This window comes from Tyto alba, unplaced genomic scaffold (genome assembly GCF_018691265.1).
Source record: "Tyto alba isolate M040663 unplaced genomic scaffold, T.alba_DEE_v4.0 Super-Scaffold_14, whole genome shotgun sequence".
NCBI lineage: Eukaryota > Metazoa > Chordata > Aves > Strigiformes > Tytonidae > Tyto > Tyto alba.
In genome coordinates this window covers 28,149,251-28,166,352 of record NW_024881276.1, presented here as the reverse complement: position 1 = coordinate 28,166,352, position 17,102 = coordinate 28,149,251, and the positions used below count along the sequence as shown (strand labels likewise).

General features: G+C 40.0%; 1 protein-coding gene across 1 annotated transcript in view; it reads left to right on the top strand.

Annotated features, from left to right (window-relative positions):
* Positions 1 to 17,093, top strand: part of SIM2 (SIM bHLH transcription factor 2) — a 59,710-nt gene extending 42,617 nt beyond the window's left edge. Inside the window, exons 9-12 of the mRNA XM_033011387.2 lie at positions 5,300 to 5,447; positions 7,355 to 7,523; positions 8,657 to 9,065; positions 15,905 to 17,093. Of these exons, the coding sequence (XP_032867278.1) occupies positions 5,300 to 5,447; positions 7,355 to 7,523; positions 8,657 to 9,065; positions 15,905 to 16,632 (1,454 nt within the window). The 3' untranslated portion in view covers positions 16,633 to 17,093. The remainder of the gene's footprint in view (positions 1 to 5,299; positions 5,448 to 7,354; positions 7,524 to 8,656; positions 9,066 to 15,904) is intronic.
* The last annotated feature ends 9 nt before the right edge of the window (positions 17,094 to 17,102 follow it).

Below are 17,102 nucleotides of genomic sequence, written 5' to 3'. Positions count from 1 at the left end.
GTGAGTGAGAGGGGAAAACCTGAACTTTACTAGCCTCCGTTGTTAAAAGAAAAATTACACAACAGCTCCCCATTCCTCTGAAATATGTTAGTAATAATCATCCCATGTTTGAAGTGAATGCAAGCCCAAAAAATCTTTAGATGAATGTTTATTAATAGCATGAGGATGAGGTTTGGAGAATGGAGTGTCAAGAAAAAAAATTACACATTTAATAATTCCCCATCTGCCAACAGAGACACTAATCATATCTTCAAACATCTGGATTTGGGAAGTAGTTCATTCAGTAGCACATTAATTTGAGAAGCAAATTGCGGGAATAGCTGAACTCTGGATTTGGCTCGGTCTGCTGCAGCCCATACGATGCAAAGATGACATCCAAAAACCAATGTCAGTGGATTTTTTTCCAGATTGCTCCTGTGGGATGAAAACATCCAGAGTGAAATCCTTCTCTTAGGCTTCCTGAAGGAGAAAGTAGTCAGTTCTTCACCTTAATATGTGCTGTTCATGAGGATCTGGGAATATAAAGGGGGATGTAACTTTACTTGGCAAGTCAGTGCTGAAATTCCAAGTGCCAAATTCTGTTGATGGCAGTGTGTACTACACCTTGGAAAGCAAAAACTGATCTTTACAGCAAGTTCATATTTACCAAAACACTACTGAATACTCTGGTTCATTGCAAACTAAAAACTAGAATGACCAGGGTACATGGTAATGTCATGCTGGGAGCATTCTCTTTGTAGTGTTAATGTCTGCATCTGGATGTGACTGTTGACCTGGAGAAAATATCACTCATTATTTTCACAAGACTATATGAAATACCTATGTCAATCAGTATAGAGATTATTCCATTATAGCCACAATCATCTATGGAAAACAATTTTCCATTTTAGAGCAGAGTGATGGTTAATTCCATGTTCACTGTAGAAGACTTGTACTTTGGCTGCCAATTTAAATTCTGTGTGTGACTGGAGTTTAAAATAAAGAGACACATCACGTTTACTGACTTAACACACCCTCAGCTCCTTCCACAAGAAAAAAAAGCCTCAACCAAACAGAATAACTAAAAGCAGTTTTCTAGATATTGTATCTGAATTACAAAGGTAAATTATTGTAAAGTTTAAAAACAGAAGAAAAATGTGAGACACATGCATGGAAATTTATGAAAGTTTCAAAGCAAATAAATACCAAGAAGCAAAAAATAATGGCTAATGCTTGGGCAACAGTGGGAATGGTGCAGAATCACATTCAGAATACCAAGTAACAGGAATTATTAAAACAGATGTAAAGTGTACAAACTTCCTCCAGGGAACACTGTTATAACTCCCCCACCATCCAACAGTAAATGTCTTAGGAACACGAACTGTAAAAGTTTGGCAAGTTTGACGTACCATTCTATAAAGCAATTTGATGATTAAGTGTCATCTGATGAAGAAATCTGGAGAGAAACATCTTACACCTAATAAGGGTATTAAGAAAAAAAAAAAAAAAAAAGAAAAAAAAAAAAGGTAACCATAAACCAGGGTAACAAATTGCTTTTTCAAAGAGGAAAAAATCCAGTTCCCAAACTGAAGACCTAAAGCAACTGAACTTTAAGTTAGACAGCACAGAGAACAAAACAAAGGAAACAGTGAGGGGAACAAGTTAGAAGGGATATAACAAGAACATCAGACTATGAGGAAAATGTAGATGTGAATATTTGCCTAAGGTGTGCTGGCAGCAAACAGTGTTTCCTGTTTTAAACATTTGATTAGCTTCCAGCTATATGAAAAAGCTTCTGGCTTTTGAACTAGTGTTATTTATTTCTATAGCACCATCAATATACACCGTGTTTGCTCTGCAGCTGGGGAAATGTGGCCACACAAATAATGAGTCCCTGCCTAAGGATCCTGCATTCCAAAAGATGGGATAAGGAAGCTGTTCTAGTACAGCCAAAATATTCCTCTGTTCCAGTATAGACAAAATATTTTCCTGGCCTAGGAGAAATCCCTTCATTTGTACCATAGTCTCCCTGTGAGGAGGATTTTGTGTATCCCACATGTTGTAAAATCACTGCTCTTCTCACATAAATTTTTTCAAGAGTCACATCTCTGTGCCTTGGCAAGGCAAGCCCCAGCCCCAGCTAATGTCATCACCAAACTGTTCTGCTGCTTCCCGGAAGTCAACCTATGTATTTATAGAACCTATCTTATAGCAGAGCACCGTTTACACTCTGTCTGTGGCATTGAGTCTACTTTTGCTCCCCCAGCAATCAAGCCTTTGGGCAGAGCTGTCCTAGTTTTTAAGAGGGCAAAAGAACTGTAGAGTCTGCTAGGGCACCATCCACTGACCACGCTGCTTGAGGGCTGGACGGATGGCGTGCCAGGTTGTGTGCGCCGGGGAAGATAAAACAGTAACTGCTGCAAGTGAGGAACCAAGAAGTCAATTTCTCTTAGTGGTATCCTTAAGTGCAGGCTAGGAACTCCCAGCCACATGCCTGTGAGCCTGCTGGAGCCTTTTAAAATAGATATCTATGACAGACCAGAAGGACCAACCCGGCCAGCCCAGTGCCTTTTTCAGCTTGCCTGCTAAACCAGGAGGGAACCACAACAGCGGAACACCCAGTTATAAATGGCACATCTAAGAGCCAAGGCTAAAGCCACTGAATCCTCCCCATTTGATTGCAGCGGAGGCCACCAAGAAGCCTGAGCCTGCACAGTTTGTCTTGGTGGTGGATTTACCTCATTCCTATTTCTGAGGTTTCCCAATCAGCATCAAACAAGATAATTTAACACAGAGCCAAAAGGAAATTGACCTCATTTACTGTATCGGAAGCGCAGCTACTGTCCCCTAGCCAAGGTCAGACTTTCCCCAGATTGCTAAAAATGCAGGAGACATGGAGTCCTCCCCCGTCCCAGGAGAAATATTGGTTTATCCATATAATTAGGAAGGAAAGCGGAACACTGTAGTCCTCAGTGGTTTTCACATCTTTTAAAATACGGTCTTAGCTGGAGAGCTAAAACAGGGATTTCAAAAAAATCAGTGAGAGACAGAAACTCAAATCTAGTCCCAAAAAGCACATGAAAGGACTTTGTTATAGCTAGTGATCCATTACAGCATTAATTTATCTTTTGGAAAACTGAGTAGCAAGATATTTTGAATTCAAGGGAAACCTGATCATTACACTATCATGAAGACTTAGCTCTGAAAAGCCTAGACCACATTACAAAAAATATCTGCTAGATCATCTAGGCCAAAAAGTAAGCATCATTTCCTAGAACTGGACTATTTGGATTACAGAACACCAAGAAACATAGTGATTCCATGGCATATAGCTGGTTATTAACAAATATTTTTAGAACAGACTTATTTGGCATTGTTACACTGAACCTTTGAGTAGCAGTTATAATACCTTTATCTTGGAGCAATATATTGCACTTAAGGAGTAAACAAGCCTTTATATTTTGTAGGTGTGTTTACACACTTACACACATGTTCCTTGTGATTTCCTTAAATATCTGTATACACGCACACTTCCACCCCATAGAGTATTCCATGTAGAAATGTAGGTGTGAAAAAGGACACCAGAAGGTATGAGGCAAAAGGCTGATGTCCAAGAGAGAACTCAAATTCCAAAAAGCATTGGCTTAGTGTCAGCAAGGATGGGTTTTTGATTGTCCTGCAAGATGCTGTTGTTTATCTTGTTGCTTTCTGAACAAATGGATGCTATATCCTGTAATGGAAGGAGAACTGACACTTCCAGAAAGACGTGTCTATAGCCATTTTGTAAGAGCCTGGTTTTCTTAGGGGGATTAACTGGATTTGAAGAAAAGTTTGAATATGCTGTGACATGCACAGATGGATAGGAGAGTAAGCAGTCCAGAGAGATGGCCTGTATGCTACAGACTTAGAGGACCTTTTAGCAAGAACAAAGTCTCTTGCTCTTCTATTTCTGTCAGTCTTACATTGGGCTATTCACATTATTGCAGTTTCTGATTATTACTGAAATTACAATCCCCTACACCCCCAAGTAACAACTGAACAAAAAAAGCCAACCCCAGCAATGACTGATAGCCATATAGTTAACTACCAAACAGTAAACAACCCCTCAAAGACTATGCACTCTTTAGTTCCCAATTTAATACTGGATCCCCTCCCTGCCAGAAAAAATCTGCTATGAATACTAATTATAAGGCCATATATTTTAATCTCAAGTGGTCATTTGCTCTACTGGAGTTTGCTGAAAGAGAAAGCTGTTGCTCAATTTCATTATTATGTATGTCCTTCTGCAGCAAGCATGTGCAATGAGAGAAGAAAATTACAGTGAGCTTTGCTACTAAACTCAGTCTAGTACTAAGCCTTACATTTTAAAGCAGTAATTCCATTTCTTGATCATGTATTATACAAAGGAATTGCTGTTATTGATCACTTTTTTTGGACATAGTTTGTGTAGCAAGCTCGGTCCCTTATTTCCTAATTTAAAATAAATAACTGGTTGTATAGAAGAGTAAGAAGCTGGTGTTTCCTAGAGGAATATCCCAGGGTCACACAAGAGAAGAACCACCTTTGAAGGTTGGACATTATTTTTTAGTGAATCATTAGATAAAAGCCTGGCACTGAACCATAAATATTTGTTGCTAGATTAAATATTTAGCGATGTTACACACCTCCTATTATAGCACACCCTTATGGCAAAACCTCTTTGTCCACAGAGAATCCAAACTGATGTACGGAGGATTACATTTCTAGTGAAATCTATCAGATAACTGATTCACTTCTCTGTCCTTATTTGTGTGCTTAAGAATCAAATAGCATTTCAATTTTACCCTTTTGAATCAACCTTCAAAATGTACAGCTTACAGAGGAAAGAGCATCACAGCATAAAATACATTGCAAAATACACAATAATCTACCAAGCTATGAATGACAAAAGTGCTTCCAAATATACTGGAAAAATTCAAGCTAGTTGTGTCTGCTTCAAAATTTTGCTGCCTTGAACTATTATTTTTCGGTTAGAAGATTAGAAACAGTAAGTGTTTTTGCAGAATGTAAACACAGAGAGCAGGGTGAACTGGAAAAGAAGGAAGATAGGCCTTAATAGTTTGCAACATACTGTTTGGAAACACTAACATGACCTTGTGAAACTATGTAAAGGGGCAGGACAGATACCTTTGCAGGGGAGCTATTTAAAATTTGGTGGGATAAGAGGGAGGTCAAAGGAAGGGGAAGGAGGGAGAAAAGTCCCTGCCTTGCAAATAAATCTCTTCAGGAAGTGGTCACAAGTCCAAGCAATGTGAAATGCTTTTTAAATTTGTATTTACAGTGTTGGTGAAAGGCCAAGTCACAACCAAGTACTATCGACTACTGTCCAAGCATGGAGGCTGGGTCTGGGTACAGAGCTACGCTACTATTGTGCATAACAGCCGTTCATCACGGCCTCACTGCATAGTGAGTGTCAATTATGTCCTTACGTAAGTCAAAATACTTTGTACCATTACGTGTTATCAGTAATTGATTCATTTTGTGTGTTATCAGTAATTGATTCATTACTAATTAAGTCCTTTAAGTTTACTTTACTTGTGTCTTCCAGTATCATTCTGTGCTTGCATGTTACAGCCACTTTTCTCTCCTCATATCCTCCCTTTTTTAGTTATGTTGAGCTAAAAAGAGCTCGTACTCCTGACGATTATCTTGTACATCATATTCTTGAATGTAATACCACAGGCAGCTAGTTGTGCTAGACCTGGACTCCAGTTCTGTAATTGGCATCAGAACTGTACTGGGACTGTCCAGACACAGTGAAAGCTACTGCTACCCAGCAGAGGTCACAGTGTCAATTTGGGACACAGAGACATGGTAGGAAGCATGAGTCTTTTTGGGGACAGGTGAATCACCGAGGAGTCCCTCACTTGCCTTGGGTTGCACATACACTCAGGGCGAACTTACAGTCTCAGAATGGTGAGTAGCTCCCACTGGATTGGTGAATGTACAGTGGTCTGGACCTGCAGTTGGTGAATTCTAGTTCAAGTCATGAAGGTGTTATAAAATCCCTATCTTGGTATAAACCCGAGAGAGACAGAAATCTATACTGACTAAGAGGGATAAGTGATAGTAAAGCAGACTGTGAATGAAGAGACTATCTGTGGGGGGAAAGAAAAAAAAGGGATAGTGGGCACCCGTTGTGTTGAATAGTGTAAAAAATTAGAACAGTATACGCTCTTTTCTTTTGTCTAGACTGGTCCATTCCTTATCTGGTTTGAAAATAAGATGCGTTTGCATGGTGTGTGTGGCAGGGACATGTGTGTTTGCATATTACAGTATTGTCTCTGATACTTGCCTTTGGAGAGTTAAAATGTATGAGTTGAGAAACCACAGGGTGTTTCTTTAAACTACTTGAAGTAGGTACTCAGCCCTAGACACACTGGCTAGTGCTGCCCTCATTCCTGTACAGATGTGAGAGCCTGCAGCATGAGGGAAAGGCTCAGCCCTGCAACGTACTTGAGTCTCATGAGTTGGGGCAAGTGATCTGAGTAAAAAGGAGGACACTGTGCCAGAGATATAACAGCATATTCTTGAGTTGAATTTACTTCCTGGTTATTCACTGTCAAAAAGTGATGGAAATGAATTCTAGATAGAAATTGAGAGAGAAGTGGGGTTTTTTTTCTAGTTATCTTTTTAAAAATATGCTCCATTGTTACTATTGACTAAACCAGGGGAGATCATTTAATCATCAGAACTGGGTTAATTATGTTTTGAAATATGGCCCACAGTCTGTTCTCGATTTGTTGTTTTAGCCTCTTTTGTACCAAAATCTGCGCTGTCTGGGGGGCAGATAAAACTGAACAGCACAGAGCAGAAATGAAAGTCTAGAGACTCTCAGAAAAACAACATTGTAGCTTCTGTGGTGTAGCTACAAGCACTTTGTGCTGACAGGAGAGGAACATCGCTGCTTTTCCTTTCCTTGGGGCTAATTGTGAGAGCCAGGTCAGAGACCAGTTCCTGATTGAGAAGGAGACGGATAGATTGATCTGTGTCTTTCTATTAGCTGACATGGCTGTGATTCCAAACTGCAAGGTGCCATGGATGGCTGAGAAGAAGTTGTCATGGCTTAGGTTTGGAGAGTAGGGACCCTTAGTACAAAGATGTTAATGTGGTTCCCAGTGGAATGTTTGTGATGATAGACGTGTGGTGATGGGGTCAGACTGTAAGAATCACAGCTGTCTGCTGCTATCCCCAGGCTTGCACTGCAGGCTCAGTGAAAATCTTGGAAGAATGAAAATGAAAACATTGTGAAAGCTAGCATGTATTTTCAAAGGAGCTATTTTGGATTTGTGTGGTATGTTTGAATATGTAATTTATTGGACTGTTCTTTTTGCAGAGATATTGAGTATAAGGAACTTCAGTTGTCGCTGGACCAGGTTACCATTTCTAAGTCACAATTTTCATGCAGAAACTCAGTATCTACCTCACAGGAAACAAGGAAAATAGTAAAACCCAAAGGTAATAAAATGAAGGCAAAACTCAGAACAACACCTTACCCACAACAGGTAACTTTTCCAGCAATATTTACTTACCAGTTGTTGTTGAGAGCTTGGGACAGGATAGAGATTGTCCAGAACTGAATTTACTGTAAAACTAGCTGTAGTATGCTCTGCCACAGGAACTCCCTTGTAGGCTGGAATACAATTAGACCCGTTTGTTCTTGGGTTGGACAGCACAAGTACAAACCAACTCTGGCAAGTGATGCAAACACAAGGTATTTTGGATATGAAGTAGGCAGAGTACTTAAAAACCAACGCGGTTTATTGGTAAAAAGGAGAAAAACATGTACTAAGAATAACTGTGCTGTGAAAATTTGCACTGATGTAGAACGCACCTCATTCACTGTCGATATGCAGAGTTCTTAACATCACATAGGTATTATCAATCTCCTTATGCTGGAGAATGCATCATAAGAATCAATCCTAGCAAACAGCATTGGAATGGGATTTGGAATTACTCTCACTGTCACTGGGTGAGCTAGAACCAGACGTAAAAGGAAACCATGGAGATTTTCTATAAAATTGGGTTGGTGAGATTGACACCCACCATAAGACATTCTGAGTCTTTGTAATGAATATTGTTGGAATATTACCTTAAAATAGTGGATGCAGCTAGCACATATACTGCATTCAAAACAGTGAGAGCTCAAACAGCATTTGGAGTCTGGAGAGGAAGGTAGGAGTGAGTGAGAAGAAAAAATCATTGTGATAGAAGCTGATGCAAGGGACAGATTTTGTATTCCTACCATTCTAAAGCTCGACATGCCAACATATGCTAAATCATATTAATCGCCTGCTACTTCATTTATCAGTGACTTCCAGTGTTTTGCAAAAAACTTCTGCCCTCTGGTATTTACAGCTGTCTACACTTACTAGCTAAAATCCAACTGGCAAAATTATCAAATAAACCCTTAACATTAGGATGACAAAATAGTTTTTTGTTCCTATGTTAAGTGAAGGTAAATTTATTGTGAAGGAGCTTTAAATGCGCTGGTAAGCCAGTCCCATTAGCCAGTGAGATCGCAGTTCAAGGAGGCCCAGTTCTGGATGCCTGTATGATATGTTATGCCATTTCATATAAAAGTTAGTAATTTAAGTCTCTTCCCTTCCTTTTTTTTTTTTTCTCACCCCCCCCCCAGCAATACAGCTCATTCCAAACAGACAAACTGGAATGCAGCCAGGTGGGGAACTGGCGATCCAGCCCTGCAGTGAACGCTGCCACCATTCAAGAACAAAACTTCCATTCAGAAAACAGTGAACTTCTATATGCCCCGTCATATAGCTTGCCTTTCTCTTACCATTATGGACACTTCCCTGTAGATTCTCATGTCTTCAGTAGCAAAAAGCAAATGCTGCCTTCAAAGTTTGGGCAGTCTCAAGGAGCACCTTGTGAAGTGGCTCGATTTTTCTTGAGTACGCTGCAGACAAATGGAGAATGCCAGTGGCATTATGCCAACACCTTGGTACCCAACAGCCAGTCACCATCCAAAAATCTTCCTGATCAGCCAATGAACATCATCCGACATAATCTTGCACAGAGTTATGAAGGTGGGTGTCATTTTAAAATAAAGAAAAAAAGCAAAGCAAAGGTGTGTGGGAAAGATTTGCAATTGTAGTTCAAAAACAGGAATTACAAAGTGCTTAGGAAACACAGGAAATAAGAAACAGTGAAGTGTAACAACTATGTTTGTAGTATTTATCTGTTCATCCCTCTTCCCATTGCCATCAGCACTTTATTAGGAATATTATCAAAGCATCAGTTGCAAAAATGTAATCACCAGAATCACGTTTAGAACAGTGCAGAGGTGCCACCTCCTTTAATACCAGCATAGTTTACCTTCATGTTTTGCACTATCAGAGTTATTAGTGGAATTGCTCAGGGAAGTCATTGCTGAAGTCAGAAAGAAAAAAAAGTACTTCAGCTCACACACAGAAATGAAAATAAACATCATCTATTTCCATAAAAATTGAAGGTTGTCCTTTCTGAATATGAAGTCATTCTGAATGTCTTTATCTTGCAGTAATGAGTAAATTCAGTACAGTGAATAAGTACATGAAATGCATTGTCTTCTGCTTTATTTGCAAATGTCTTCAGTGCTCCTCTTCGAGCAACTGCATTATCTCTCTATACAGATGGTCAACTCAAATACTTTGAAGGAAGCACTGAAGACATTGACTTCTCTGAGGTGGCAATCTATAAGAAAAATCTTTGCAAAGACAAAAAGTAACTAAATGTCAACAAGCTCAAGATATACTCTAATTCTTAGAGCTCATATACGTTACATCTATCTGCACACACCGTTTTGATTAGCTAAAAATCACTGATGAGTACTAGCTGGTTGACATGCTGTTATAAAGTTAGATGGAAACATTCCTTTCTTCTAGCTTCATTGAGGATGGGGTGGAGGAAGCAGTAGTGGAAATTTAAAATAAAAAAGCTAGAAAAGGTAGGCTCAAGATTCTTGAGTACCAGAAACAAGCATTCATTCACTTAGGGACATGACATTAGATATCCTAGATCCGAAGGGAGTACCTGCAGATGTTAAAAGCTGGGCTTGCTACATCAGGCGGAAGACAGTATCAGACATCAAATGTAACTCCCACAGAGAAGCAAGTAACTTCTGTCCAGGGTTTTGTCCTATAAAGGACCATTTGACCTCACTTAGTTGATTGACCTCACTGAGCTGACTGTAGCATTTTATTTTACTGTTTTGTGTTTAGGTTGAAAATGAGCAAGACTGAAGCTCTTCTTACAGCCTCGTGCAGGTTAAATGCTTTTTCTGAGCTCATGCTCCTCTAATGTGCTGGCTACCTTCTGTTGCTGCTGTGGTCTGGGTATGAAAGGAGTAGCTTTAGACCAAAAATAAGAAATGGTTTTGTCCTTTCTAAAGATGCTGTATCTTTGTGGAGAAAAAAAAAAAAAAAGCCAGCTCTTTTGAGGATAAAGATTGAAGTAAATCCTGCAGATCTCCAGTAAGTCTTCAGGAACAAAGCTGGTCTAGGTGTACAGAAGTCAGCTCCGCTTTTCTTCTCTGGAAGCAGATGCCGTAAGACTGACTTGCTGGTCAGAGGGTGCCATCAGATACACTGAGAGTGGATGTGGAAAGAACAGCCTGTTCAGAGAGCAGTCTGTAAAATTGATCATGGCCATAACATTTGCCAGAAAAGCCCAGTGAGCATAGCAGCAGACAAACAATTTACCATCAGTTGGTCGATATGGGCAAATAACTCCTAGTAAGTCAGAAGGATTCCACAGGAATACTGCTAAATATGTTAGGGTAAAAAAAAGCCTACAAAAAACTGCAATCAACTGCTGGTATTTTTCAATTTCATTGTGCATGCATACCTTCACCATTTCCTCATGAAGAGAAAAATGGAGCTGTGATATCAGTGGTTCTTACTTCTGGGTCTACTTCTACTTAAGATTTTGTTGCTTAAGTTGGAATATGTGGGTTCTCTTTTGAGCACAGATGCATTTTAATGCATGTTTAGCTATGGGGCGTTTGGTGAAAACTGATTTGGTACAATTAATTTTTTGCAAAAGCACTTACATTTGTACTATTTAGGAAGGAAAAAAGAATATGGTGAAACTCAGGCCTGATCAGGGATCATTGCTTGAGTTCATACCTAGTGTTGTAAGAGGGGAAAGAAAAATGGATCCTCCACTGCAAAGAGGATTTATATCTAATTGTTCCAGACTTTGTTTCCTCCTGAGGCAGAATTAGCCCTGTTGTACTTTTGCTGAGGCTGGTGGCAGAAGAGAAATCTGGACCTTTAGAAGCAACTTTTTGCTTTGAATTGAAAAGGGCATCTGATCTTCCTTACATTGTCAACTGCTGCTTTTTCCAGCGGTTCACTGAAAAACTGACAGCCAGTAAGCTTCAAAGCAGAGAGGATCTGCTTAGCGTCATTATCTTCAATCCAAAGCCAATGCCAAATATGACATCTGGCAACCGGGTTGGATGCAAGGGCTATTCCACATCACATCCATAGAAGCATCTGCCAAAAGTGCCGTAGGCCAGAGACATTTTTCTCTATGGAAAATAACTTCTTTTGGAGAGATCAGAGATTTTTAAGATGATCATGCCAAGCCATCAAAGCTCTGGAAAAGCACGTAGCAGATAAAACTGCCTGCCAATCAGATGCTGCTGCCTCAGAATCTGGTTTTGAAGCTTCTTCCACTTTTCTCCATCTGGCTTAGTCATCAGAAAAGAAACTCACTTCAGAGAAGGCAACCATAGTCGTAGTCAGGGAAGTTTCCTTTGTACACTTGAATGGATACATTACTACTGTGGGTACCACAGTATACCATGTCTCATTAAGTTATGCCGTTGGCCAGTCAGTGCTATCTGTGTGAAGCTTAGTGCCACTAAGCATGCCAAAACTCAGGAAATTATGAAGAATACTGAGAAAATGTGTGGGGAAGCTCTGGTCTACCTCCCTCAAACCAGCTCCCCAGGTTTAGCCTGGCACTACTGGAAGAAATACATGACATCTTCTTTGAAAAGTGTGTTCCACTAGAGTCAAAGAGGTCTTGAAGGCCATGTTGTCTTACTACTGTTTTTGGAGGGAGAATAGTGGAGAACACAGTAATTACATCAGCCAATGCCTCAGATGATTTGCAGTTAGGGTTCAGACCAGAACACAGCACTGATATTGAACTAATCTAAAAAAATGACATTTTCATGGGCATGGACAGTATTAAGACCTGTTGTATCTTTGCCTTGTTTGACATGGAGGAGAAGCAGCATGCCTTTTGACCCAGGAGAGCATGACCTGATCATGCACAAGTGGCTGGTCTTGTTGGTCTTCAGCAGAACTCAGAGTAATTAAGTAATTGTTCCTCTACTCTGAAGGTCCTCTTGTACAAAGGATTAGGAAACAAACTGAAACATCATGGGCTACATCTCAACATTCAAGTGTTGGCATATTGTCTTTTCAAAACATAGTAACTGTCAGGAGTATGCTCTTCTGAAATTAGTGTAGATCAGAAAGCCCAAGCAAAAACATGCAAGACAAAGCATGCATGAAGGCGGCTTCAGTTCTGTCCTAAAACCTGACGAGGTTTTTCACAGACGGGATAGGATGCAAAACTCTGCTGCTGAGGCCCGCATAGCTTTTGCACGAAGATCAAAGCTGAGTACCAGTCTTTCTTTGCTTTAACCTGGTTCCAGGATGCCTTTCCTTCATTTTTACTGAAATAAAGGCAATGAGAGAACAAGGAGCAGCTCTACATATGAAAGTCTTGCTGCAGAAAGGCATATTTGTGAATGAAACACCTTTTCTGCAAGCATCTTTCCTGGCTGAGCAGCATCTGATCTTTGACTGCACTATTTAAAGGTGAGGAGGGAATGCTCCTTGTTGCAGCACAATGACAAGGGAAAGGTCACTCTAGTATACTGTAACTGTGAACAGACATGACATGTTTTAAACTAAGACCACTACCTGCGAGAGTCGCCTTTCTGTTCCCCCTTGGATGGTTGGATGCTGGGATCTGAGCAGTCTGCCAGGTGATGGGGCTCTTATCTCCAGGTTTTCCCTCCGCTTGCCCAAGCTGCACCCTGTGTGCCAGCAGGAAAACAGAGCTACTTGCCAAGAATTAACAGAGACATGATGCCTGAAGGGCTGAGTTGGCTGTTGCAGTTGGAGGCAGTGTAAGTAGGTATCCAGGGCCTTCTAGAAAGCTGCTGTCACTCTGGTATGATGTACAGCCCTAGGTGTGCAGTGTATCTCCTTCACTTGGTACAGACCAGAAGAGCGGTCGGGGAAGCAACCGCAAATTAACGCACTGACTTCCATGACCGTAAAGCGTTTTCAGGGCTGCGGAAGTGCGGAACGCGCGGGATCCCCGTGCACCTGCTGAGGCAGGTACGCTGGCAACCGCCCGCACGCCAGATGGGTGGAAGCGGTCTCAGGGTGCTACCCTGCTACTGCAGTACAAAGCAGCTGGTCAGCTTTCTATTAACTCCCGTATGAAAAACTCCCCAGGAGGAGTCTGTCCCAGGGCATCCTTGGGTTTTTGTCTGCAAAGGAAGACAAAAGCAGATTTAAGCCTAGCTCCAGCAACTGTTCTGAATGGGAACGGACAAAAAGGACTGTGCTCTGTTGCACTGCAGACATGACTTGTTTAACTGTCTGGTCTAACTCCATGAATGTGCTGACAACTTTAATGGAAGCCTGCAAACAATTAGCCCGACGCTTACCTTCCTCCTCAACAGAAGAGATGAAAACCATGTTTAAGAAACAGCATAGAACAAAACGGATATCCTGTAAACCTCCCAAGTATGCAAATTACTTATTGGTACCAAGAAGGAAGCCACCAGCCCAGCAGAATTTGACATTGCAAAAATGAAGATAACAAGACAGGGGTCAACTGTTTGCTGTGATGCTACAGCTTCTTACAAGTGTGCACTCTGAAAATGAAAAAGGACAACCTTTTGTTCAGAGATTAGAGCCATAAAGTAACAACGCTCCATGCTGCAGAAAGAGAACAAAACTATCACTCCTGCGGATGTCTCAAGTGGGAAAAACAATGAAGGAGTATACCAGATTAGTTAAACCATATTAGTTATATGTTAGTAGCTCTCAGCATGTATACTTCATAGTAAAAATGCCAAACATGAAGTTAAAATTATAGTAGTATACTTACACTGGTAAATTTTCCAAGTTACATTCAAGCATGTGGCTGAATCCCTGTTTTAATTTGTGATCCAAGAGGGCCATTTTTCAACAGCTGATGAGAATTCAGTTTACTTAGGACTGCACATACTTCTTGGTACAAATATATACATGGAAATTAAAAAGAATAACTTGAAAGTCTACTGTTTCTAGGAGGGTGGTGGGTTGATTAAGAAGCAATTGAATCCAGATTTCTGTTTAAATTCTGGTGCTAATTATGTGGTGCAACTCCCTTTGAAATTAATGAAGCTCTGCATATAAAAAAAGGTACAATTCAGCTATTTCTGCTTCCTCTGTTATACATGAAGGCTTTGCCAGCCTCCTGTAGCACAGGGAATATCTAATTATTAGCGGGAACAGTTACGTCAGCAACCACTACAGGGGAACTCCAAATTTTTTAAGATGTTGAATAAAATTTTTAGAAAAACAGAAAATCCCTTTTACAAAAGGCACTTAGGTGTCCAGGGCTTTCAGTGAGCATAACACAAAATAGAGTTTAGGTTTAATTTGAGAAATTTTCTAAGTGCCTCATTTAACGCGTAACATAAAACTTTCAAATATGCCTTGGAGGAGGAGTGTAATTGTCAAACTGCTCATACAAGGCAGTGCAAAAAAATTAGCACTCACATCATTTTAGCCATACTGTATAGGAGTGAACCTCTGGCTTCTTCTGTCACCATTTGTACAGAGGAGTGTACAAAAAGGAAAAGCTGTGTAAGCCAAGCAGAAAATTATAAAAACAATTCAAATTGTTTCAGGAGCTCAGCTACCACGCAGAAACTTAAGATTACTCAACATGTTTTAGAGGAAAAGCCTGAACAGAAATTCTAGGTTCATACTCTCTTGAAAATTTAAGAATCTGGCTTCTGATTTTCCATGCATAACCAGTTTAGCACTCCCACATTCAAACAGACATTCTCAGTGTTTGTTGTAAATTACATTTCTATTATAGCTTTATTACAGGAGAGTACCTTAAAAGCAGAGATACAGCCTTACTCAGGAAGTATTTATGTTACTTTTCTATAGATGTTTTTAATATCCGATGCTAGTTTTTCAGAGAAAAAGCAAAGCCTTTAATGTGACACAATCTAGACATTACATATATCACAAATCGATAACATAAATTAGATACTGACACATCAGTATCTAATACTACACACTCTCTTCTTTCCTTACAGGGGCAAGTGTCCAATAGAATTCCACAGTGACAGGAAGAATAAATTCTGTTTTACTCTAATAATTGAATCATTGGCATGTAATAAGTATTATCCATCCTTTGGTAAATCCTCTGATAAATCTCTGAAAAGAGCTTTCTTAAGGTCAAGCTTTTTGATAGCAGGTCACATTTCCAAATATTTATTTGGTCTAATTTCCCCAATTTAACTATATTAATAATGACAGTAATTTATTCAGTCAAACAAATGAGCATTTCATATGGAAAACCTTTACAAAATGGTTCAACACTGTTGGCCCTTCTGAATGGGTTGTTTTTTCATCTTGTTTTGTTTTGTATTTAACTTTTCAGCCCTGTCTTAAAGAGACTTACCCAAAGCCACTGAGGCAAATGGGAATATCTCTGGTGTCTTCACTGGGACTTGGATCGGGTGCAAACCAAACGCATATTAGAGCTCAGTCATAAAAAGTGTTAAGAGTCTAACTATCAGATGAGCTCATTGTCAGTAATTAACATGTTTTCTCTTTCCTGCAAGTGCCCATATCAAACAGAAGATACAGCCAAGATGCTCTATCCGACAGCTTTACAAGCTGCACAGCACCCATGCCAGGCAGCAGATACAAAGAAGAGATTTATGACTCTGGCATCACGAAACCCAACAAAATAGAAACCAGGATTCAGCCACCTCACCAACTCATTAAAGAAGAAAACAAGTTAGCTTTTAACAGAGACCTGCAAGAAAAAATGAGCATTAATGAAAGTTCTTTTTCAAACTCAATAGCTAACTCCTTGCTGCCAAAATCAGAATGTTTCCAGTCTAAAGCTATAGGACAATTAAGTCATCTCCTGCCAATGCCCTCAGTATATGAGCAAACAAGAAGGATTTGTATGAAAGAACCCAAATACGGGCACATTAGTCACCACGCTACGAATCTAGATGAACTGGACAGCGATGAGAGAATGGCTGTAAAGCTTGATCATGACTCCGAAAGCGAGCGTGTGATGGATGTGAGACCCTCCGGACAAGTCCCATTTGTGTTTCTAAATTATCACCATGTTTTAGCCAAACACGGTACCTTTCAAACTTCATCATGTACAGCGACAGGACATGTAGGAGAAAATTACGGATACAATTCTGAGGAAGTAAGTACATTTATTTACAAAAACCAAAGCCCCTCATCAGCTTCTTCTCCAGAAACCCACAAGGAATCTGCACTACCCCATTATATTGGAACTTCTGTAATAATAGCCAACGGAAGGTGACGGTAATAGAGGAGTATTTACATTTAATTAAGAAGCCAAACTGTATGATTTGCAAAAAGCATGAGAAAACATGGTTGCATTTACTGAGCATAGCTGAAGGTAAATGAGGGGCAGACTCGTGTGTTCCTGGCAAGCCACGTGTAACAGTACCTTCAAGGTCAGGAAAAAACCCTCCATCTAGCTTCCGTGCTTCGTTGTCACAGATTAAGCTCTGGTGCCAGAGAGAAGACATGTTACAGATCTTATTTTTGTTATTTTATAGTGTGCAACAACATTAAATGATAGGTGTTATATGCAGAGATTTATATGAAGAACACTTTTTCCCTTAACCCCTCCTTTTCAAAATACATTCAAGATTTTTTTTATCATTAACTATGCACTGTAGTTTAGGTCTATTTGACAAACTGTGTGAAACCTTACATCAACCCTCCACTCACTCACACGTTAAACACCCTGAGAAATGAACTTTG